General features: G+C 44.2%; 1 protein-coding gene across 1 annotated transcript; it reads right to left on the minus strand.

Moving 5' to 3' along the window:
• Positions 1-23,382: 23,382 nt before the first annotated feature.
• Positions 23,383-25,500, minus strand: LOC118078617 (sentrin-specific protease 6-like). Its single transcript, XM_035102534.1, has 2 exons — positions 25,423-25,500; positions 23,383-23,898 (listed from the first exon to the last, which is right to left on the minus strand). The coding sequence occupies exons 1-2, from the start codon at positions 25,498-25,500 to the stop codon at positions 23,383-23,385; spliced, it is 594 nt and encodes a 197-aa protein (XP_034958425.1).
• Positions 25,501-26,054: the final 554 nt, after the last annotated feature.

A 26,054-nucleotide genomic window follows, 5' to 3' on the forward strand; every position in this document is an offset into this window, starting at 1 on the left:
TAGGGGATCTTCCACACCCTACAAGGAGTCCTGTTATTTGTCACAGTGCTACAATTCCCAGGATCCTTAACAATCTGGCGTTCCCAGGGTTATTTGGGGGAAGCCATGACTGTGAAGGTGTCTACATGGTTTCTTTTTCTTTTCAGCATCAGAAATTTTGGGGTGAGTTTTTCCAATATTCCCTTGGCATTTCTAAACCCTGTCCAACATCTCGTAGCTGCAAGCTGGCCATCCCCTCTTTGCCCGAAAAACCAGAGAGTAAAGGGAAAGGGTAAGAAAGAAAAAAGGATGATGTACCACCCCCATTTGACTCCCCTCCACCAGCACTGGTCATCTTTCATTTAAGTTCTTATTTACATGGCATATCATTTATCACTGTAATTACTTTTTATAGTACTCTTATGGTATAACATCAAGTCACCTTACAAGCTTGGCCTAAACATATCAGCATGTTACCTTTAGAGCAGTGTTTGTTCATATATTCTTTGAACCATAACCATATTCTTTGAACCATAACCATAACCATTGTGTCCTTAATTTCTGGTGTGTTTGAAATCTTATTACCGCAGTTAATTCTGCCAATTCTATAAACTCTGTTAGTTTAATTAACCAATCCTCTCTTGTAGGTATGTGATTTCCTTTCCAGTTCTTTGCAAGGTGTATTCTGGCTGCTGTGATTGCATATAGGAATAATTTTCTCCTATCTTGTGGTACCTCCTTTCAACTGTGAAACTATTAGCATTCCAACTATGCTCAACAAGAATGTCTCAGGTTTTTTTTCTATAGATATTCTGAGCATCTTTTTTAATTCTTCATGGATGCAGCTCCATTTTTTTTTTTTTACTTTTTCGCATCCCCACCACAAGTGCATCACAGTACCCTCAACTTCCCTGCACTTCCAGCAAAGGTTGGATTTGGTCTTACAGATTTTGGCCATCTTCGATGGTGTCATGTGCCATTTATAAAACATCTTCATCATGTCTAAATTTTCCAGCAGAAAATTTATTATTTCTGAATTTAGTATTTCTAGTGTTAGTATTAATAATAGAGGAGAGAGGGGGCAGCCTTGTCTCATTCCTTTTTCTATAGAAAAATGAATTGTTTTTTCATTTTTTATGATTAAGTTGGCTTTTTGTTTTTCATAGATGGGTTTTTTACCACAGGCATAGCATTCTCCCATTTCAGATAAGTCGATAACCTTTTAAAAGGAATTTCCAAGATAGATTATCAAAGGCCTTCTCAGCATCAACTAACACTGTCTGTGGATTCTTGTCGTTGTCTTGTTGGGCTGTATATGTGGTAAAGGGGAGGTGAAGACATCCTCTTCTATTTGTCCCCATGTCAGTTTCACTTTATTGGATAGCTTTTCTAGAAAGGCAGTTTCCCATACAATTTGATACCACTGGTCCATGTTCATTCCTGACAGGTCTCTCCAGTGTCTGGCTTTGACTGGCTTCTGGCTGCTGAGAGTAGGGTGGGTTGACACGATTTGAAATATTTATTCCTACCTGGCTGGAAAAGAGTGAATCCATCTCCAGCCTGACTGACACAACATTCTGGTGTGGGAGGGACTGTTCCCAGTTTAAAAGGAGTGAGCAGCGGTTTTGTCAGTTGAGGAGAGGGAGAGGGAGTGGGTAGGTGTGAAGAAGAAAGTTGAGAGGCCAGGATAGTGGGGATCTAGATGAGGTTCAGGAAGGCTCAATGTTAAATGTCTGACAGAGATTATCTACAACCGAAACGTATCTTATAAACACATGAAACGTTAAATAAACAACTATGTTCTAAAATAAAATTCTTCTCTTTTGTGCCAAGAAGTATCGTCATTATTTTTCCAGCAAGGTATCGGGACTCACAGAAGTGGTAACTCATTAGAGGACAAAACTTACCTCAGGAAAAAAGGTGAAAGTTTGTGTCTTAGAGTAACACTGAGGAGGCTTAGGAAGATAACCTGGGGTGCCAACAAGTTGCCAGCGTGGAAAGGGCAAACTTTTACAGTAGGGGGAATCAAGCAGAGAGAGACCCTTTACTGGTGGCAGGAGGTTATTCTATCAAACAGCCTAGAGTTTTTCTTTGATACCAGGCCACGTGAGCTGGAAGGAGACTCTCTTTACTTATAAACCCACAAGAATAAAGGGGTTTATTTGGAGGTGGCAGGAGAAGAGTGTGTGTGGCTTCACCTCTGGATTCCTGTGTCACATTTTAGTAATAGAGAGGGGGACATTCGTTGCACTCTGCATAATGTGAATGGTCATTATGATATTGGAAGATGTTCAGTAGGGCCAGTTATGGGGTGACCTGCGCCTCCATGGACAGCTGTGAGTCCAAAATGACTCCCTGGCTGCACTTGGTTCTTCAGGGGCACATATACCCTATTCAGGACCAGGGAGTCACCCACACCTGTCCACTCCTTGTCCCCCACAAACAGTACTTCTGTCTTGCCAGGATTCAGCCTCAATCTGTTAGCAGCCATCCATCCTCCAACCGCCTCCAGACACTCACACAGGACCTTCACTAGTTCTGATTTGAAAGAGAGGTAGAGCTGGGTATCATCCATGTATTGATGAACACCCAGCCCAACAGAAGCCCTCAGAAGCTTTCCCTGGTGCCCACAGGGTGTCCTCCCATCACTGAAATTAAGCTTGAAAGAAGTATTATATTGCAGCTAAGGGAGCAGGCTGCAATGTGTGCTTGGTTGTGGTGTGGGTGTGGGTGGGTGGTACCTACATTTGCAAATGTACTGTTAGTCCCAAAGAGCTTGGCAACCCTGTTTTGCTACCTTGGTATGTGCTTTGGTAACACGTATACAGATGTGGCCAGAACACAGTTGGAAATGACACTGAAACTAACCCCAGAAGAGTGAGATACAAGTATGAGATGTGTATCTTCCAGAGGTCCTATGGCCTGTGTTTCATATGATACATCTGACCATTCAAGCATCTCTTCTTCTTGGCTGCCTCATTATCCATGTGTCTGAAACACAAGCAAGGAAACTCTGTGTTGGGAGGAAGTGAACCTGCAAGGCCCTATCAAGCTAACATATGTTTTAGAGGGATGCAAGATATGCTCAGTCAGAAGCAAGGCAGCAGATCCAAGATTCTTCTTGGTTTACACAGCTGGAAAGAAGGTAGTTCCACTACAGAGCCCCTCTCCTGTGAAACCTAGAAATTAGAGAAGGGGAGAAGGGAGAGAGGCTTTTCAATAAGAAGGATGGAGTTTGGGCTCACTCCCTGGTATTTTGAGTTTTATAAAAGGGCCCCTCCTCGCTTTGTGTTTTTAATATTCAGAGCCACCCAGAGTCACTGGGACTCAAAAGTGGGGAGAGTGGTTACTGCATTCAAGTCCTGCTTGAGGGTTTCCCATTTGAGCATCTGGTTGACAGCTGTGAGAGCAGATGTACCATTGGCCTTATCCTGCAGCTGCTTCTTATGTTCTTTGGCTTGATCAACCAGCCAGGCTTTTCTTGCGTTCTTAAATGGCAAGATCTCTTCTGGAATCTTGGAGAAAGGCTTCATATGGGTTGATGTTGCTTCAGCTTCTCCATAACCTAGCTGAATTTTTTTGGTAGGTTCTTCTCCACACCAGCACAGGGCTAGGTTATGGAAAGCATTCTCTCCTTGTTGTCAAAGTCGGTGGCATTTAAAGTCAAGATAATGAGTGCATTTCCTACCAATAATCCATTCTGTTTATAAACCAACAGCAAAGGCAAATGTGGTTCTAAGGCTCTCCTTCATTGCAGCCTCTTTCTTCTTCTCACTGGTTCCCTTTACTCTCATTAACACCCCAGTCTGCTTGACATTTCATTAGCATAATGGCTTGTTTATGGAATGCAAATAATACCTAAATTATGCATGGGTTATTATGAATTTATGCATCCATTTCCTGCCATAGCATGTAGAATTTGTTTCATTTTAACCTGAGCAGGAGACCTGATGGTGCACAGAGGTGGGTGGTGGTGGGATAACGAAGATGTCTTCTTGTGATGCTTTAAGGTGCTGTGCCATCTCAGGAGCAGAGGCCTGCAGGCACCTCACCGCGTTTGCTACATTCCTTTGGTTCCCTTAGCTAACAGATTCTTAATTTTCACCTTCCTGCCACTGGAACACTGCGTCCTGCCATTTGTCAACCAGTTCCTGAGTATGTAGCACCTTTGGTGATCTTTGTGCTGTCCTAGAAAGAAATAGTTTTGAGCATCCTGAATGACAGGTAGGCATCTATTCAGCTGTGTCTCATAGGCTGGCAACCAAGCTAGAACAATGAGGGATGTGCCTTGCCTGCTTTGTCATTTTGCAATCAGAGTCAGAGGAGGACATCCAAAGAGGGTGTTTTTAAGAAGCCCTGCAGGGATCAGGCAAGAAGAGCAGCTCCTCCAGCAGGATGAGCTGTCAGGAGGACTTGGACCCCACTTCAGACTCAGATAAGAAGAGGAACTCACAGTGTTGGCAACAATATGCAGGAGAGAGACCTCACAGGGTTGTGAGGATGAGAAGCATGTAAAACACTTTGAGCATAGCTGCCAAGTTTTCCCTTTTCTCGCGAGGAAGCCTATTCAGCATAAGGGAAAATCCCTTTAAAAAAGGGATAACTTGGCAGCTATGACTTTGAGATCTTTAGAAGATAAAGGTGGTACATAAATGGAATGAATGAATGAATGAATAACCATGTTCTCCCCACTTGTTATTCCCAGCCATGCCCATTTCATACAACCATCAATGGATCAGGGACCTTGCTTTGGAAATATACAAGCAGCATTTCCATGGTGGGAACCCACAAATCAGGCCAACACTCCAGCTACCCTGTTTCCCCGAAAATAAGACATACCCATAAAATAAACCGTAGCAGGATTTCTAAGCATTTGTGCAATATAAGCCATACCCCCAAAATAAGACATATTGATAGGCGCAGTTCTGGAGGGCGCCAAGGAAGAGGCGAGGCTAGACGTGTAATTAAAAATAAGACACCCCCTGAAAATAAGCCATAGTGTGTCTTCTTGAGAAAAAATAAATATAAGACAGTGTATTACTTTTGGGGAAACACGGTACCTGCAACCCGCTGGCTCCCTCCCAACTTCCAAAGTGGCCCTCACAATTTCATGGATATGAATCAGTGGCACTGGGGTGGGGGGTCCTTTTTCTGACAAAAGACCGCTGTGAAGCTGAGGTGATTCTCTAGAGCATGCACTCTCCTCTCTGCTATTCCTGTGTGATCTTTCTTTTTCATAATGATACGAAGCCAGATCAGGTGGCTGCAAGAAGGTGAGAGATAAATAATGGAGAACAAGGAAATGGAAGCCATTATCGCTCTGAAGCCAGAGCACCGATTAGACATAAGTAATTTTCCATGGCAGCTGGAAAATGTGGGTGGCTCCTATTAAATTTAATTATACACTTGAAGGTTTCGGGGGCAAAGCTGATGCGGGACTGTATTTTGTTCGTTCGTTCGTTCGTTCGTTCATTCATTCATTCATTCATTGAGATTGCAATACAACCCTTCATCGAAACAGCCACAGGGATGTTTGCAAAAATTAATGTAAATACGTAATACATGATAAACAGAATTGTTAAAAGAATTCTCATAAGTTACATAATTAACAACAATATGATGTAACTCATCAACCTCTAAAAGCCTGAGAAATAAGGTGGGGCTTTACCTGGCATCTAAAAAAATTATTAGGTTGGGGTGAGAGGCACTTCAATGGGGAGACAATTCCATAGTTGTGGAGCCACCACCAAGAAGGTGCTTCTATGGGCCTCCATGTCACACATTTCATTTAACGCAGGGACCATCAGAAAAGCAGGGGCAGGTTGATAAAGGATAATGTATTATTTCAGATATATGAGCCCCAGGCCATTCAGGGCTTTAAATGTCAACATAAAGACATTGAATTGGGCCTGAAAGATAACTGGCAACCAATGGAGCTGTTTGAGAGTAATGTTTATCACATGTAACTTGCTATTCTTTGGCTGTCACATTCTGCGCTAAGTGCAACTTCTGGATCATCTTCAAGGGTAGCCCAATGCAGAGTGCACTACAGTAGTTTGCCCTGGAGTTTACCAGAGTGTGGACAACTGTAATCAAGATATCCGTGTCTAGAAATGGCCATACTTGATACACCAACTGAAGCTGGTCATAGACAACCCTCGCCATTGAGCTCACCTGGGCCTCAAATGACAATTATGCTTTTAGCAACCTATCCCTGAAGTGGAAGTTCAGTCCCATCCCATCCAGAATGGCCAACCCTACCAGATCTCAACCCTACCAGACAAAGGTCCGTATAGTTAAAGCTATGGTTTTCCCAGTAGTGATGTATGGAAGTGAGAGCTGGACCATAAAGAAGGCTGATCGCCGAAGAATTGATGCTTATGAATTATGGTGCTGGAGGAGACTCTTGAGAGTCCCATGGACTGCAAGAAGATCAAACCTATCCATTCTTAAGGAAATCAGCCCTGAGTGCTCACTGGAAGGACAGGTCGTGAAGCTGAGGCTCCAATACTTTGGCCACCTCATGAGAAGAGAAGACTCCCTGGAAAAGACCCTGATGTTGGGAAAGATGGAGGGCACAAGGAGAAGGGGACGACAGAGGACGAGATGGTTGGACAGTGTTCTCGAAGCTACGAACATGAGTTTGACCAAACTGCGGGAGGCAGTGGAAGACAGGAGTGCCTGGCGTGCTATGGTCCATGGGGTCACAAAGAGTCGGACACGACTAAACGACTAAACAACAACAACCAGATCTCAGAAGTGGGAGCCATCTATCTATCTTCCCATCCAGCCCATTACTGTCTCCAGGAGCTTTCCTGCCTCTTCTAATACTGAAGAAACAGAGACAGGGTTGGGTGCGATCAGCATATTGATAGCACTGTATGCTAAGAAATAACATAAATCATACGCAGGTAAGAGGTGACTTGTTGGACTACATCATCCCTTTCAAAACAAGGAGTTTCACAGTACCATATCCTGACTCTGCTTTAGCACTTTGGAACTCTCTAGTTTTCCACAAGAAGGTGGAAGCATTGGAGCTGCCATATCTGAAACACACAGGGAGAACTCCCTGAAGGACTCCCAGTCTTCTGCCAGCAAGGCTGCTCAGGAATTTACCTGAAGTTCGTGCAGATTTATTATTGTATTATTATTATTATTATTATTATTATTATTATTATTATTATTATTTGTATACCCCCTATACCTGTAGGTCTCAGGGCAGTTCACAGGATACAATCAGAATATAAAAATGCAAAATACATAATAAAAAAAACAAAAATAACTCAATACCCCCTCCTCCCCAAACACATTTAAAAAGGGCATCAGATATCAATCGGCCAAAGGGCTTGTTAAAGAGGAACATTTTTGCCTGGCGCCTAAAGGTGTATAATGAAGGTGCCAGGCGAACCTTCCTGGGGAGAGCGTTCCACAAATGGGGAGCCACTGCAGAAGAGGCACCTTGTATTAATTCATGTTACGAATACGAATACTTTATTACGGTCGAAGACCAGCTCTTATAAAAATTCCTTTGGAAGAACAATTCCAAAGAACATATCATACATGTGACGCTTTTTACAACAATAAAAATTTATAAAAGCAATGGGGATGTTGTTGTTGTTTAGTCGTTTAGTCGTGTCCGACTCTTCGTGACCCCATGGACCATAGCACGCCAGGCACTCCTGTCTTCTACTGCCTCCCGCAGTTTGGTCAAACTCATGTTCGTAGCTTCGAGAACACTGTCCAACCATCTTGTCCTCTGTCGTCCCCTTCTCCTAGTGCCCTCCATCTTTCCCAACATCAGGGTCTTTTCCAAGGATTCTTCTCTTCTCATGAGGTGGCCAAAGTATTGGAGCCTCAGCTTCACGATCTGTCCTTCCAGGGAGCACTCAGGGCTGATTTCCTTAAGAATGGATAGGTTTGATCTTCTAGCAGTCCATGGGACTCTCAAGAGTCTCCTCCAGCACCATAATTCAAAAGCATCAATTCTTCGGCGATCAGCCTTCTTTATGGTCCAGCTCTCACTTCCATACATCACTACTGGGAAAACCATAGCTTTAACTATACGGACCTTTGTCGGCAAGGTGATGTCTCTGCTTTTTAAGATGCTGTCTAGGTTTGTCATTGCTTTTCTCCCAAGAAGCAGGCGTCTTTTAATTTCGTGACTGCTGTCACCATCTGCAGTGATCAAGGAGCCCAAGAAAGTAAAATCTCTCACTGCCTCCATTTCTTCCCCTTCTATTTGCCAGGAGGTGATGGGACCAGTGGCCATGATCTTGGTTTTTTTGATGTTGAGCTTCAGACCATATTTTGCGCTCTCCTCTTTCACCCTCATTAAAAGGTTCTTTAATTCCTCCTCACTTTCTGCCATCAAGGTTGTGTCATCTGCATATCTGAGGTTGTTGATATTTCTTCCGGCAATCTTAATTCCTGCTTGGGATTCATCTAGTCCAGCCTTTCGCATGATGAATTCTGCATATAAGTTAAATAAGCAGGGAGACAATATACAACCTTGTTGTACTCCTTTCCCAATTTTGAACTAATCAGTTGTTCCATATCCAGTTCTAACTGTAGCTTCTTGTCCCACATAGAGATTTCTCAGGAGACAGATGAGGTGATCAGGCACTCCCATTTCTTTAAGAACTTGCCATAGTTTGCTGTGGTCGACACAGTCAAAGGCTTTTGCATAGTCAATGAAGCAGAAGTAGACGTTTTTCTGGAACTCTCTAGCTTTCTTCATAATCCAGCGCATGTTTGCTATTTGGTCTCTGGTTCCTCTGCCCTTTCGAAATCCAGCTTGCACTTCTGGGAGTTCTCGGTCCACATACTGCCTAAGCCTGCCTTGTAGAATTTTAAGCATAACCTTGCTAGCGTGTGAAATGAGGGCAATTGTGCGGTAGTTGGAGCATTATTTGGCACTGCCCTTCTTTGGAATTGGGATGTAGACTGATCTTCTCCAATCCTCTGGCCATTGCTGAGTTTTCCAAACTTGCTGGCATATTGGGTGTAGCACCTTAACAGCACCATCTTTTAAAATTTTAAATAGTTCAGCTGGAATATCATCACTTCCACTGGCCTTGTTATTAGCAGTGCTTTCTAAGGCCCATTTGACTTCACTCTCCAAGATGTCTGGCTCAAGGTCAGCAACCACACTACCTGGGGTGTACGAGACCTCCATATCTTTCTGGTATAATTCCTCTGTGTATTCTTGCCACCTCTTCTTGATGTCTTCTGCTTCTGTTAGGTCCTTACCACTTTTGTCCTTTATTATGGTAATCTTTGTATGAAATGTTCCTTTCATATCTCCAATTTTCTTGAACAGATCTCTGGTTTTCCCCATTCTATTGTTTTCCTCTATTTCTTTGCATTGCTCATTTAAGAAGACCCTCTTGTCTCTCCTTGCTGTTTTTTGGAAATCTGCATTCAGTTTCCTGTATCTTTCCCTATCTCCCTTGCATTTTGCTTGCCTCCTCTCCTCCGCTATTTGTAAGGCCTCGTTGGACAGCCATTTTGCTTTCTTGCATTTCCTTTTCCTTGGGATGGTTTTCGTTGCTGCCTCCTGTATAATGTTACGAGCCTCCATCCATAGTTCTTCAGGCACTCTGTCCACCAAATCTAAATCCTTAAACCTGTTCCTCACTTCCACTGTGTATTCATAAGGGATTTGATTCAGATTGTATCTTACTGGCCCAGTGGTTTTTCCTACTTTCTTCAGTTTAAGCTGGAATTTTGCTATAAGAAGCTGATGATCTGAGTTACAGTCAGCTCCAGGTCTTGTTTTTGCTGACTGTATAGAGATTCTTCATTCTTTGGCGCCTAAAGGTGTATAATGAAGGTGCCAGGCGAACCTTCCTGGGGAGAGCGTTCCACAAATGGGGAGCCACTGCAGAAGAGGCACCTTGTATTAATTCATGTTACGAATACGAATACTTTATTACGGTCGAAGACCAGCTCTTATAAAAATTCCTTTGGAAGAACAATTCCAAAGAACATATCATACATGTGACGCTTTTTACAACAATAAAAATTTATAAAAGCAATGGGGATAGGCGTGCTTAAAGCTTAAAACTTAAAAAGCTGCCGCAGAAAACTGAGCCTGGGACGCTTGGGGAACCGCGTTTTGGGATATTCAGATGGGCTGGTTCTTCTCAGGAGAAAGTCTATGTCTGCATATCTGGACACAGAATCTGGCGACCGTCCTGGTTCTCTTCATGTCTTTACCTAACAGGACCAGGTCGTATATTTTCTTTTCTGGGTGGCTTACTGACCTCGCCAGTATGGGGTCCAAGATCTCCCTGCGTGACTCTTCATAGAAGGGCCATCTAAAGAAAAGGTGCTCTGGGCTTCCTATTTCCCCTAATGGGCAGGCACAGAGTCTTTGAGCATATGGGATTTTTTGGTAGGATCCTTGCAAGACAGGCGTGGGCAGGGCCGCGCTTCTGGCGAGTGTATACGCCCTTCTTGCGGTTTTTGATAAGAGAAAGGAGAGGTAGGGTGCCAGAGCGGCTATATATCTCTCAGGTTCTCCAATTTTATATTCAGGGCATCTTGAGCAGTCCTGTTGTCTCTCAATGTCTATCGGTATGAGTCTGACCGTGGCTTTTGCTTGGCCCAATCCCATACTTAGAAGGGCTTGGGGAGCAAAGCCCATTTTCTGGAGAGTGTTCAGGACTGCTAACTGCCAGCTGGACTGGAACTGGTAACAGAGGATCAATGGAGCTATTCCTCGGGAAGCAGATTTAATGTCAGCCATTTGTAGAATCATAGAATCATAGAGTTGGAAGAGACCCCAAGGGCCATCCAGTCCAACCCCCTGCCAAGCAGGAAACACCATCAAAGCATTCTTGACATATGGCTGTCAAGCCTCTGCTTAAAGACCGCCAAAGAAGGAGACTCCACCACACTCCTTGGTAGCAAATTCCACTGTCGAACAGCTCTTACTGTCAGGAAGTTCTTCCTAATGTTTAGGTGGAATCTTCTTTCTTGTAGCTTGAATCCATTGCTCCATGTCCGCTTCTCTGGAGCAGCAGAAAACAACCTTTCACCCTCCTCTATATGACATCCTTTTATATATTTGAACATGGCTATCATATCACCCCTTAACCTTCTCTTCTCCAGGCTAAACATACCCAGTTCCCTAAGCCGTTCCTCATAAGGCATTGTTTCCAGGCCTTTGACCATTTTGGTTGCCCTCCTCTGGACACGTTCCAGCTTGTCAGTATCCTTCTTGAACTGTGGTGCCCAGAACTGGACACAGTACTCCAGGTGAGATCTGAGCAGAGCAGAATACAGTGGTACTATTACTTCCCTTGATCTAGACCAGTGGTTCCCAACAGGTGGTCCGGGGACCCCCAGGGGTCCGCGAGCTATGCCAGAGGGGTCCTCAAGATCCTATTAGAATAAAAAATATATTAAATATATTTCATATGATAACAGATTTTTTGTTTTGGCCGCTTCCTGCATGAGCAGAGTCTAGCGCAAAACTAGAATTAGATAGAGGCAGTAGTTCTGCTGTATGCCGCAAGGACTACAAGAAACTTGGAGATAAGGCAATGAAAAAGATCCTTCCATTTGCAACCACATATCGGTGTGAGCAAGCATTTTCTTCCATGTGTTTCATGAAAAACAAATATAGGAATCGGCTCGACATGCGGTCGGATTTCATTTTTTTTTTTAAATAATATTTTTTATTGAACATTTTTTCAACCAACATACACCAAACATACAAAATACAAAATACAAAAACACATCAAAAACATCAAAATACAAAATACAAAAATATAACAAAAAAATATATCATTTCTCATCCATTATAATACTCATTGTCTTCAGGCTTCCCCAATTCCCTACTATCTGGTTTTCATTTTTTTTAAACTTCTATAGCAGTTTCTAAATCATCTTCTTTCCCATCATGCAATCCCTTTAAAACTTCCAAGTTAATTCATCTTCATATCATTTACCCTAATTTCAAACTTTAAATCTTCTATTGTTTCCCTAATGCCTTAACCTCTTTACTTTCCTGGATTTTCAAACTCTAATTATCGAATACATTCCCTATATACATTTTAAATTTCTTCCAGTCCTTTGAAACTTTGTCATTTGTCTGGTCCCGGAGTCTTCCTGTCAATTCTGCTAATTCCATATAGTCCATCATTTTCATTTGCCATTCCTGCTTCGAAGGCAATTCTTCTTTTTTCCAATATTTTGCTAATAAAATCCTAGCGGCTGTGGTGGCATACATAAACAGATTAACATCATCCTTGGGGATTTCTTCCCCAATTATTCCAAGCAAAAAGGCTTCCGGTTTTTTCGAAAATGTGTTCTTAAACATCTTTTTCAATTCATTGTAAATCATTTCCCAGAAGCCTTTTATCTTAGGGCATGTCCACCACATATGGTAGAATGAGCCAACATCCTGTTTACATTTCCAACATTTATTGTCGCTTTTGTGGTACATTTTAGCTAGCTTGACCGGCGTCAAATACCATCTATACATCATTTTCATCAAATTTTCCTTCAACACCGTACAAGCCGTAAATTTCATACCTTTCTTCCACAATTTTTCCCACTCCGACATCATCACATTATGACCCAGATCCTTGGCCCATTCAATCATAACTGATTTTGTTTGCTCATCTTTCAAATGCCATTCTAACAACAAATTATACATTCTAGACAAATTCTTGTGATCTGTCTCTAATAACTCCGTCTCTAATTTCGATTTTTCTGATTGGAATCCTAATTTTTTGTCTAACTTGAATACCTCATTTATCTGCACATACTGAAACCAGTCACTCAACCTATCTTTCAATTGTTCGTATGGTCTTAACTTAAAGTGGTTTCCCACTTCCATCAAGATATCTTTGTATTTCAACCTATTCTCATCCATATTTGTCCTTTTAGGTTTCTTTGCCTCAAGAGGTGAGATCCACCTAGGAGTTCTCCTTTCCAACAAATCCTTATATCTCATCCAGACATTAAACAATGATTTCCTGATTATATGGTTTTTAAAACCTTTATGCAATTTCACTTTATCATACCATAAATATGCATGCCAACCAAATGCGTTATCATGACCCTCTAAATCCAACAAATCATCATTATCTAACAAAAACCAATCTTTCAACCAACAAAAGGCAGCAGCTTCAAAATAAATCTTTAAGTCCGGCAGGGAAAATCCTCCTCTTTCTTTAACATCAGTCAAAAGTTTATATTTAATTCTTGGTTTCTTCCCCTGCCAGACAAATTTAGACAATATCTTCTGCCATTCTTGAAAGCATTTCATTTTATCAACTATCGGTAGGGCCTGAAATAAAAACAACATTCTCGGCAAAACATTCATTTTAACAGTTGCTATTCTACCCATTAAAGACAATTTTAACCTCGTCCATACTTCCAAATCTCTCTGGATTTCTTTCCATAATCCTATATAATAATGTCCAAGTTGTCCCTGCGTCCAAGCTGTCCCGTGTGTCCCTGGGGTACTGCGCATGTGCCCCAGGGACACAGGGATTGGACGGAGAGACAGGACGCACACACGCGCGCGCTCTCTCCCCCCCCCACCTCTGCCTACCGTTTACTCCGCTTAGTTGGGGCGCTCCGCTGAGCCCAGCTGGGCAGCGGGCGCCCAGAAGAAGGCTGCAATTCGGCCTCTTTCTGTGGTGGCGGCGCGTGGGGGGGCGGCTAGCCCCTCCCACAGCCGCTGCTTCGTTGGGGCGCTCCGCTGATCCCAGCTGGGCAGCGGGCACCCAGAAGAAGGCCGCAATTCGGCCTCTTTCTGTGGCGGCGGCGCGTGGGGGGGGCGGCTAGCCCCTCCCACAGCCGCCGCTTCGTTGGGGCGCTCCGCTGAGCCCAGCTGGGCAGCGGGCGCCCAGAAGAAGGCCGCAATTCGTCCTCTTTCTGTGGCGGCGGCGCGTGGGGGGGCGGCTGGCCCCTCCCACAGCCGCCGCTTCGTTGGGGCGCTCCGCTGAGCCCAGCTGGGCAGCGGGCGCCCAGAGGAAGGCCGCAATTCGGCCTCTTTCTGTGGCGGCGGTGCATGGGGGGGCGGCTGGCCCCTCCCACAGCCGCCGCTTCGTTGGGGTGCTCAGCTGAGCCCAGCTGGGCAGCGGGCGCCCAGAAGAAGGCCGCAATTCGGCCTCTTTCTGTGGCGGTGGCGCGTGGGGGGGGCCTGCTGGCCCCTCCCACAGCCGCCGCTTTGGCGGGGCTGCACACCCGTTCCTCTCTGCACACTAAAAATCAATAAAATCTGTTCTAGCGCCCGTTTATTTTAACGGGCTGAATTCCACTAGTTTCTCATAATTGTCTTTATACAAATTCAATTTTTTTGACGTCATATTAACTCCTAGATATTTCACCTTTTTTACACACTTCAGTCCCGTGCATTCCTCTATATTCTGTCTCTCTTGTAGTGTCAGATTTTTATCCAATACTTTAGTTTTCCCTTTATTCAGCTTAAAACCCGCCACACTGCCAAACTCTTGAATTATCTGCAGTGCTCTCACTGCACTCTGTTCGGGATTCTGCAAAGTCAATACTAAATCATCTGCAAAGGCCTTTAACTTATATTGTTTCGAACCCACTGTAATCCCTTTGACACCTTCATCGCTCCTTATCATATTCAACAAAACCTCTAGTACAGAAATAAATAACAGGGGGGAGAGTGGGCACCCTTGTCTTGTTCCTTTCTCAATTCTTATCTCATCTGATACCACATTATTTACAATAATCTTCGCTCTTTGCTCAGAATAGATACCATTAAGCCCATTAACAAAATTTTGGCCAACCTCCATTTTTTCAAAATTTCTTTTCGTAAAATTCCAAGAAATATTATCAAAGGCTTTTTCGGCGTCCACAAAAATTAACATTGCTTTGGTGTTTATTTTCACTTCCAGTCTCTCCAAAATGTCTATTATAAATCTTACATTGTCCTTCATATGTCTTCCAGGCAGGAATCCTGCCTGGTCTTTATGAATTAAGTCTTTCAACACCCTTTTCAATCTTAACGCCAAGATACTAGCAAATATCTTGTAGTCCACATTTAATAAGGAGATTGGTCTATAATTCTTAACCTGAGTCTTATCTACATCCGGTTTTGGTATCAGAGAAATAAATATGCGGTCGGATTTCAGAGTGAAAGTTTCAAGTTTGGAACCTAATATTTCAGAAATAATGGACTCAAAGGACAGATTTAACTCATCTCATTAAGAACTGAAAATTAAAACTAACTGTATACTGATGGAGTACTCTGTTGTAACTGTAAAAAACGTATAAATATAAAATATAAAAAGACTTAATTTGGCTCTCACTTTTTAATTTTAGGATTAGAAATTAATGGGGGTCCTTGTCACAATAGCGGCTCGATGAGGGGTCCTCGAGAAAATTTTGTTGGGAACCCCTGATCTAGACGCTATACTCCTATTGATGCAGCCCAGAATTGCATTGGCTTTTTTAGCTGCTGCATCACACTGTTGACTCATGTCAAGTCAGATTGATGATAGGCTGATTAAAGCCTCCACTCTCATCATTCCTGTTTCAAGTCTGACCCATGCGTTTGAAACGCATTTGGGGACATGTAGGAGGGCTCTGAGAAATTTGGATTGTACGCGCTCCAAGGGAGAGAAGGAAGAGGAGGGCGGACCCAGAAAGGCTCTGTAGAGGAGCTGAGCCAGCGTTTTGGCCTTAAATAGCTTAAGGGCCACAGGAACAACCCCCCCCCCCTGTGTTCTAAAAAAAGTGAGGATGCAGTTTGCGGTTTTTTCGGCTGAGCTCCTGATAGAATTTATGTGAAGGTTGTTGGATCCTGAGGCCTGTACCACCATTCTGAGGTATTTGTAATTTGTAACTTGTTCTAATTTGTGGCCTTGAAGTTCCGAGCTTCTGAGCTGTGATTTCCCCCCAAAGGCTATTATCTTGGTTTAAGTACGCCTCAGTTTGAGTATTTTCAGTTTAAGTACTCCGTGGACCTGTCTGGAACGGATTAATCCACTTTCCATTACTTTCAATGGGAAAGTTCGCTTCAGGTTAAGTACGCTTCAGGTTAAGTACAGACTTCCAGAACCAATTGTGTTTGTAAACCGAGGTACCACCGTAATTGATTTTAAGGTGTTCGGTTTTCGCAGTATCTAGCAAGCTTCCTTAGTGCTTGTTTGAGTCCAATAGGGGTTCTGGATAGGATTACTGAGTCGTCAGCATATAGTAAACCAAAATGTGCTGGTTTGCAAGCTTCGGTGGATGGAATTCTAAATCATTTAATGAGGCTACTAAATTATTTAAATAAAAATTGAATAGTAGTGGGGCCAGAAGGCACCCTTGTCTGACACCGTTATAGGTTTTAATGGGATCTGTTAGTTAGATGTCCTAGGTGGCTGCACCTAACTCTGAGGGCCGTGTTTGCGTGCAGTGCCTGAATTAATAGATAATGAATTAATAAATAATGTTTATCAATTGTTATGTTCTATATGTTGGTTCAAAAAAGAAAGAAAAAGAATTCCTGGATGCCAAGATCCAAGTTTGGGGTAGGTACAGTTATAGTTTGGTGAGAGAAGCCCAGCAGAAATGTAAAGTAGCAAAACTCACCGTACACAGTTCAGATTCATACATCTTGATGAGCCTTGGCACCTGGTTCTGATGTTTGGTCACAAAAATAAGCTCGTGTTGGAAGGTTGGGCAAATGGCAAGTCTTGTGTGTTCAGGTTGATCATGCTATTTTTGGTTTTGTTCTACATGTTTCAGGTGCTTTGGGTGAGTGCCAGGCATAAGCCCCTTGGTGGAGAGCAGGTTGGAGCCTCCAGGTTCAAGCTAGTCTGAAGGTGATGCCATAGAATGGTCCAGCCAGCTGCTCTTCAGCTGCAGCTTCCCAAACTCAGGGTGTTTTTGGACCAGGGAGTGGCACTGGATTGGCCTTCTAATGTCAGCTGACTTCCTGGGCAAAGATGCTCAGGGGCTGCAGTTGAATGCCATAGATGGCAGCTTCCAGAATCCCACCCTCTGATCAGAGGTTGCAGGGAACCAGTGGGGTTCCCAGTTCAAATCTAGATGCACCACCCTATATGAGATATCTTGAGCGGGGGAGTAGAAGTGATTGTAAAGGTAAAGGGACCCCTGACCATTTAGGTCCAGTCGTGACCGACTCTGGGGTTGCGCGCTCATCTCGCATTATTGGTCGAGGGAGCCGGCGTACAGCTTCCAGGTCATGTGGCCAGCATGACAAAGCCGCTTCTGGCAAACCAGAGCAGCACATGGAAACGCCGTTTACCTTCCCACTGTAGCGGTTCCTATTTATCTACTTGCACTTTGATGTGCTTTTGAACTGCTAGGTTGGCAGGAGCTGGGACCAAGCAACGGGAGCTCACCCCGTCACAGGGATTCGAACCGCCGACCTTCTGGTCAGCAAGCCCTAGGCTCAGTGGTTTAACCACAGCGACACCTGGGTCCATTAGAAGTGATTGTACAGACCCCCATTTTGAAATAGTGAGGCTGCCACTATTCCATTCTTTTGATTTTAAATGTGTTTGCTCATTTAAACACTACAGTTTTTCCTTCTGATTTTTAACAATGAGTGAAAGCTTTTGGTTACTACAATTATAAATTCTCACAAAGTAGTGTGTGAGAAGCCTTTTGTGTGTGATTTGGGGGTGGAATATGCACATTTTAAAACATTGTCCTTCAACTACATGCCCTAGATGTGGTTCCTGAGCCCTACAGCAGAATGCTCCAAGGGATAAATTTTACATGGTTATTTATTAGGAAGTTATTCCCCACTTTACTGGAAACGAATAATGCTCTAAATAAATAAATTGGCTAACCTATTCAACTCCTAAAGCAATGCTGTAACAAACAATGTCAGGGATGTGTTACTGAGGGGGGAGGGCCTTAGCCCCATGGTTGAGCATCTGCTGGTCATGCGGAAGGTCCCCTGAAGACTCTCTAGCATCTCCAGTGAAGAATGAGGAGCATTAATCTCAGCAAACAGCTGGTCAGAATAGACTGTGCTAAACTAGATGGGACCAACAGTTTGACTAAGTATAGGGCAGGGATGTGGGGAGTGGGAATCAGTGGCCCTCCAGATGTTGCTGTACTCCCCCCAACTCCCAGCAGCCAGGAAGGCCAATGGTATGGGATGAATGGGAGCTTTAGTCCAGCAACATCTGGAGGGCACCAGCTTGGTGATGGCTGCCCTACTGCAACTAGGTTGAGTACACAGTACATGTAACAGAAATAAATGACACACTCTCCCTCTGCTTACCTTCTGTCTCTGTCTCCACTGTATTTATTTTCATATCGTAAGCCCCTTGAAGCAGGAACCTGTTTTTCTATCCTTCGCAAGCACCACCACCCCACACACCGCCCACACCCCTCCTTTCACAACCTAAATCTATAACCCATCCAACCAACACTGTTTTTTTAATGCCATGTTGTTATTCTCAATGACGTTAACGCTGGCTTGGTCATGTCCACAGAATGGAAGATGGTAGGATCCCGAAGGATGTGCTCTACAGGGAGCGGGCTTCAAGTACCAGGTCCATTGGCAGACCAGCTCAGTGTTACAAAGATGCCTGCAAATGTGACATGAAGGTTGGCAACATCAACCCTGCCATGTGGGAATCCCTTGCAGGTGACTGCAGTTCCTGAAGACAAGCAGTCGTCATGTGACAGCAGTAACCAGAGGAGGAATGGCCACAGGGAGGAGAGCAGAGAGAATCAACGGTGTGGTGCATCTGCAGCAGCACAACCGGTTGCCTTCATCTGCCCCAGCTGCAATAAAACAAGTCTCTCTTGTATCGATCTTTACAGCCACAGCAGGTGCTGTGACTCTCCAACAGTTTGACTATACCCCCAAAGGCACACTCCCCTATTGTCTCCCAAGACAGATGCCAATCCTATTATTCTAGAAGCCAGTTCAACCGCCTGAGAAACAAAACCTTTAATTGGGGACATGCCACATCTTTGTGTTGTTGCCTGAATAAAAGCTACGTGCAATTCACCATCTTGCTATGTTCCTTTGCCGTCACAGATGGTTCCACAGGAAGCACCTCCGGGAAGTATAATTGGCACTTCGAGATCGATAGAAGGGCTTGTTTTGGGGGTGTCTACATCAAGACTGGAGGACCTGTGGCACTCCAGTTGTTGCTGAACTACAACTCCCACCTTAGGAGCCGACCCCTAAGGGCTGTGAAGGCATTGGCCCCCACAATAAAATATTTGAGGGGGCTGCCTGCCCAAAGTTGAGGGGCATTCCCCATTCAAATGATGTGTGTGCATTGTGCCATGTGGTTTATTACGCAGGGTGGGGCTTACCTGGGCTCCCACAATATTTTATTCAAATTGGCACCCCTGACTCCCATCAGCTTGCAACCGTTGGCCATGCTGGCAGGGGCTTGTGGGAGCTGGCATTCAACAATATCTGGTGGGACATAAGTTCCCCACCCGCTGGTCAGTATCTACTGTGGAACACCCTCCCACCAGATGTCAAAGAGAAAAGCAACGACCAGAATTTTAGAAGACATCTGAAGGCAGCCCTGTTTAGGGAAGCTTTTAATGTTTAATAGATTATTGTTCTGTTGGAAGCTGCCCAGAGTGGCTGGGGAAACTCAGCCAGATGGGTGGGGTACAAATTATAAATTATTATTGAATATTATTATTATTACTGGTGTTGAGCTGCTATGATCAATAAGGGCTCATAGCCACTTCCATTTGTTCTGTGATTTATAGGCTCGGGTCCGAGAGGATTTGCTTTTGTCCCACCGCTTTCACTGGGAACCCGCTGTTTACTGCTGAACAGAACCAAACCTCAATCAGGTTTTTGGCAGATAGACATTTGTTTTGATTCAGCAGCAAACAGTCAGTTTTCTGGGAAAATCAGTGGGGCAAAAAAAAAACCTCTCAGACTCCAGCCTGACTTATGAGCTTATGAGAACCAGCTTGTGAGATATTCAGACAGAGAAGATTTACTTGTTAAGAATTTGGTTGTATGTAAAATTGAGGATTAACTATGGTGAAGTGTTGGGGTAGGTGACACTGTTTGATTGCCAGTGTGAGTGAGTGAGTGAATGTATGTTATTTTAACATATTTACACATATATATTCTAGGGGATTTCGGTCTCACCCTCTCATACTGCCCTTGTGAGAAATGGAGGTAAGGTCATTAAAACTGTAGCCAGATGCTGCTCAAGGATTGTTTATGTCTGAGAGAAATGAGAAGAGGTAGCAGTAACAAGAAATGAAGGAAAGGAATGGTATCTGTTTTTCCTCAGGCAGAGTGTTACCCAAGAGGTATTGAAAGGAATGATTTAAAATGGAGGGATGGATTAATGATTACTATGGATAGATAAAAGAGGATCTACTCTACTCGATTATTTTATGGACAGGTTATAACAATGTAAAAAGTCATAGCAGAAATTGGATCATGTACAATGAGTAGGGAGAATTGATTATTGAAATTTGAAATGAAAGGAGGGTATGTTAGGGAGGGAGGAAAATGGGAGGGAGGGAGGAAGAAAGAAGAATTAGCTTTTAAACTGGTATTAATTTGTATTAATTTGGTGATATTTTTTTAAAAAATATGGGAAATTAATAAAAATAATTGGCAAAGAAAAGAAAAAGAAAAACCTTGCTTTCCCCCTATCTATTTTTATTGTTCTCTGCTCTGGGATTGAAATGTTCACTGATGAACAGATTGCAGATACTAAAACAGAGTGTCCTTAGCCAAGCTCTAGTTACAGGTAGGTTGGTTGGTCTGAGTTGAAACAAAATAAAAAATTCCTTCAGTAGCACCTTAAAGACCAACTAAGTTTTTATTTTGGTATGAGCTTTCGTGTGCATGCACACTTCGCCAGATACACTATTCAGTATTCTTCAGTGTTCTATACAGTATACACTATACAGTATTCTTCAGTGTATCTGAAGAAGTCTGCATGCACACGAAAGCTCATACCAAAATAAAAACTTACTTAGCCAAGCTGAAGATGTGTATCACTTGGCTACTGAGCTTTGGGGCTACTTGCAGTTCCATGGTGGCTACTGCCCATTGGGACTGGTAGGATGGAGGTGGAGCCAGAGCCTGTGACAGGCAGGGTCCAAGGTCAATGACAGGCAGAGCCAACTGGTCATAGTGCTGTCCCCATTCTCTTCTTTGCTGATGTCATGTCCCTGCTAGGGGAGTCCTCGTCTCCCTGGGGCTCCCTGAAGGGAACTATATGGGGGTCAGGCCTTGTGGCATTCCAGCTGCCACCCCCCAATGCAGGATGTCCAGGATCACAGGCAGAAGCTGAAACCAAGGAAACCGTTGTCTTCCTGAAGCAGGTCTTTATCAGCTGTGCTATTGTGGAAGATCAGCAGCCAAACATAACAAATGCATGTTATTGCTAGTTAAAATGAGAAAAAGCTAATATCCCAGAGATTGAGGTCATGTGCATGGTTCTCCCTCTACCATCATTTCATCCTCAAAACAACCACGTGAGAGGTTTTGAGTAGCTTGTGGTCACTCAGTCAGCTTTGTAAGATGAACCCAAGGCTATGCGCAGGTCAATTCTGTGTCCAGGTCAGCTGTCTACCAGCTCCATCTGGTATGCAGGCTGAGACCCTACCTGCCCACAGACTCTCACCAGAGTGGTGCATCCTCTAGTTATCTCCCATTTGGACTCCTGCAAGCGCTCTATGTGGGACTACCCCCAGCTAGACTGAAAGACCAGTCCTGAAAGACCTGCATGGGCTCCCAGTACGTTTCTGAGTGTTGGTGCTGACCTTTAAAGCCCTAAACAGCCTTGGCCCTAAACCTGAAGGAGTGTCTCCACCCCCATCGTTCTGCCCAGACACTGAGGTCCAGTGCTGAGAGCCTTCTGGTGGTTCCCTCACTACAAGAAGCGAAGTTACAGGGAACCAGGCAGAGGGCCTTCTCGGTAGTGGCACCCACCCTTTTAGAACGCCCTCCCACCAGATGTCAAAGAGAACAACAGCTACCAGACTTTTAGAAGACATCTGAAGGCAGCCCTGTTTAGGGAAGTTTTTAATGTTTGAAGTTTTATTCTATTTTTAATGTTCTGTTGAAAGCCGCACAGTGGCTGAGGAAACCCAGCCAGATGGGTGGGGTATAAATTATTATCATTATCCTTATCATTATCATGCCACACACTGTATACCTAAGTCTAAAGCACGGTTGGCAGCTGGGACAGAGCAATGGGAGCTCACCCCATTGCACAGATTCAAACTGCCAAGCCTCCGTTTTTTTTGTTTAACCTGTAAAGCACATTTCAAGCTCACCCTTTCCCTCAAAGAATTCTGGACATGGCAGTTTGCTAAAGGTTGCTGGGAATTTCAACCTGGAGGATGGGTTGGTGGGTTTAAACTGCAGTGTCCAGAGTGCTTTGGGGGGAAAGGCTGTTGCTTGCAGCATAGTCATAGCCGTCAACTTCCGGGTTTGAAAATAAGGGATCAGCAGCAGCCTCACCTGTCCCAGGGACAGTCTATGGTATATCTAACAATCCAGGATAGCAGCGGGAAATGGCGCTGGAATAAGGGAAATTCCAGTTAAAAAATGGAAGGTTGACAGCTATGAGCATAGTCTCCCCATCAAGTGCTCTCCCTTCTACGCTCCATTAGTATGGGGTGGGGCCGAGGAGTGGTTTGTGGCAGAGGTGAGGCCAGGAAGGTTTAACCAGGAAGGGGCTGGTTAAACGAGACTGTATTTCCACCCTCATTCCATCCACTCACTGCTTCTAAATGTTTCAATATGGAATGTGGGGAGTAAATAGACAGTGCCTCTAGTGGGGCACTGAGCAAGTGACATGAATAAGGCCCGTTCCTCCCAAGATTGCCTGGCACAGCCTCTTGAAGAACTACCGTTCAATGCTAGGAGTGGTTTTCTCCTTAACCCTTGCACCCAGGGCTAGACGTAAGTGGTGGCAGATCTATTACTGATTTCCTGATCTTCATTCACACCTTTCTCCCCGGGGGGTGGGGTGCCATTTTGTAGTTTGCCTCAGGTGCTGAAATACCTTGGGCAGGCCCTTCCTACACCAACTGATGCTGGTGGGCTACAACTCCCATCCATCCATATAATTTCATTTATTTATGCATTTATTTTGCATATTCATTTATATGTTGAATCAAAACAATAACATAGATGGCAAAGTGAACTTGCAGTTAATGTTTACTTATTTGCAGCTATTAACAAGTACTTCACAACCTAAAGTTACAGAATTGTGCACAGTAAACAAAGTGAAATAAACAACAGGAGTAAAGGCAATGATTGTGATCATTATTCCATAAAGGAAAAGCCTTTTAAAAGAGGATTGCCTTGGTTTTGAATTGGTCTTAGAAATCATGGGTACTGTATAGCCAAAGGGGTTATTTTGCCAAGGGGCAAAATAAATCCTGCAGCAACAATGAAACCAAAGGTTCCTGCAGAAACTATTTCAGGCTAAGGATTAAGTTTCGTATTTCTTCTCGCTTCTTTTCCACTCTTGAGTCAGGAAACCAGTCTGCTAAATTCATTGATGCGTCGAAGCTTAGAATGGGAGTCTTAAAAAAGCTCTCTGCATATTGTAGCACATAAATTCCGCAATCGCTATTGTTGTTTTGTTGTGGCACTTCTAGATTTAAATTGATAACGCATTCAGTGAAACTTCTTTTGGTCCCTTTCTTGACTTCCCACTCTACCTCCAGCCATTCCTGAAGTATTTGGAAAATATGTGATGGGAAGGGGCCTCTCAATGAATCCATGAGCAGAATACAAGGCTGTTTGCAAATAGTGGAAAATTTAACTTTCTTAGAGTATGGATTGCGCTCGTATACAGGATTTGTTAAGCCTGGGAAACAGATAACAGCTAAGACCCAATGTTCATCTTCATTGATAGGAACAAAAATGAAATCTTTTTCAAAGATATCAACATCTCGTGTCCAACTTTTCACTCGCCTGTACAGTTTCTGCTGAATTGTGAGTTGTGAGGTCTTTGGAAAATTTCTCCTCTCCTTTTGATTAAGGCATGTGTAAAAAAAGCAACTGAACACATGAGTTCTTTCAGCATCTTCTTTTTTCAATTTTTCAAGCACCAGATATTTCAAATAAAAATCAATGATTGTGTCGTTTAAATATTCTCCTTCATTTAAGCACTGAAGATCTTCATTTTTCACACTTATACCTCCCTTTACAGGAGGTGGGGGATAAACAATAATATCTGTAGAGACTGACTCAGATTCATCACTTTCATCATCATCAAGGACCTGGATCTGTGTTTCATTTTGCAGCTGCTGTTTGGATTCTGAGATGTTTTGTTTTGTTTTGTTTTCTCTAGAGGTGACTTTGAGGGTTTTTTTCCTGCTAGCTTTTCTTGATTTTTGGAAGGCCTGTTCTTCCGTTGCAGAGCAAGGAGCATTCTGAACATCTTCACTTCTTTTCTTCTTTCGTTTCAGCATGGCAAGTCCAATCAAAGAAGCGCCTCTGGCACCTATTGGGAAAACATATCACTTTTTAAAATTACCATTGGGACAGGAGGTTCCCCCACTCACTCACACATTGGCTATAGTGTTTCTCCCACGATTGTTCCTTTCCTTGCTTGCTGCACCTGAGGCTGACTTAGCACTCAAGGAGAAGGGCAGAAAGGGATGGTGGATGTAAACAGAAATGGCCCCTGCTCAACTATCCCTCACAAACCAGTTACCCAATTGGGCCTGTAATGGAGGGGGGCAGGGGCATAGGAGGAAGGGGTGGGTGGGAGCGGAACATCTTGGGGGTGCCCTCACTGTGTGTGTGTGTGGGGGGGGTGACATTCGTTGCCCGTGGCTCTCAAGCCTACCCAGAGCCATCAGGGTAGGAGGGAAGCTGTGCTGCTTTGCTGGCAGCATTCCCCCCTTCCATAGCTGCCAAGTTATCCCTTTTTTAAAGGGATTTTCCCTTATGCTGAATAGGCTTCCTCGCGAGAAGAGGGAAAACTTGGCAGCTATGCCCCCTTCATTTTGACAGTTTGGGGGAGGCTTGGGAGTCATGGGCAGGTGGTGCACCGGATTTGCGCCATGGGGGGCTAGCTCCGCTCCCGGCTGCAGGGCGCACATGTCACTCCAGGCACCTGAGCGGCTATCCCACGTCTGGGAGCGCACCCTCTGCACCACGCCCCCCTCAGGAATGCGCCTACCCTGGGCAGCATGGGCATAGGCTCCACCACTGGAGGGGGGGAAGAGAGAAAGCGGAGCAGATGAGAAGCATCAGCTCCTTTCCTTTCCAGCTTGCCTTCCTTATCGTGTCCAACATCAACAACAACATCAACAAGTTGTTCCAGAGAAGGAGTCCAGGGCAGGCAGGCCGGCTCCCTTTCTCTGGCTGCTTTGCTGCCCGGCACCTAAAGGCAGGGGTCCAGGGGTGTAGCGTGGGTTTCTGGCACCTGGAGCAGGCAAGCTGCTGACACTGCCAAAGCACCCCCCTGGAGCCAAGTGGGGGTGCACCACGCTACCTACCTGCCCATGCTGGGGGTTGCTCAGCCACCTGTCATGGGCCTTGGTGGGCCCACAGGGAGGAGTGCTGGGCCGGGCCATGCTAGGGGTGTCCCTTGCCCACCTCCCTCCTTCCATGCCCACTCACTGTCGGCCTGGGCTGCTCTGCCAAATTCCCCTTTTCCATGGTGGGATAATAATAATAATAATACATTTTATTTATATCCCGCCCCTCCCCAGCGAGGCCAGGCTCAGGGCGGCTAACATCAAAATATATAATACTGTACACTAAAACATTGTCAAACAATCGATTAAAATACATCTTAAAATTAGATTAAAAGCAAAATAGAATCATATGGCAACCTACGAATTATAACTGTGGGGTTGTGCGCCTCAGAATTTTACCCCCAGGGCCATGCCCCCCCCCTGTCCCAATGCTAGAAAGAATCCACTTGACTAGTCGCCAAGTCACCAGAGCAATAAATAAATACATTTTGCCACTTTGTAGAACTAGATTCTGCGTACTCACTCAACAGAACCTTTGACTATACAATCCCTCCTGTGTTTGGCTCACGTTTCTGGTCCAATGGGTGCCCTGCAAGAATATAAAATACAGCCCTGAGATTGATCCCCTGTGACTTAACCCTGGCTCTTAA

The sequence above is a fragment of the Zootoca vivipara genome, chromosome Z (assembly GCF_963506605.1).
Source record: "Zootoca vivipara chromosome Z, rZooViv1.1, whole genome shotgun sequence".
Lineage (NCBI taxonomy): Eukaryota > Metazoa > Chordata > Lepidosauria > Squamata > Lacertidae > Zootoca > Zootoca vivipara.

Coding starts and splice junctions, on each gene's coding strand:
- LOC118078617 (XM_035102534.1), bottom strand. CDS start 25,500: ATGGCCCGGCCCAGCACTCCTCCCTGTGGGCCCACCAAGGCCCATGAC. Junction 23,899..25,422: donor GCAACCCCCAGCATGGGCAG/GTAGGTAGCGTG, acceptor ACAATTCAGCAG/AAACTGTACAGGCGAGTGAA.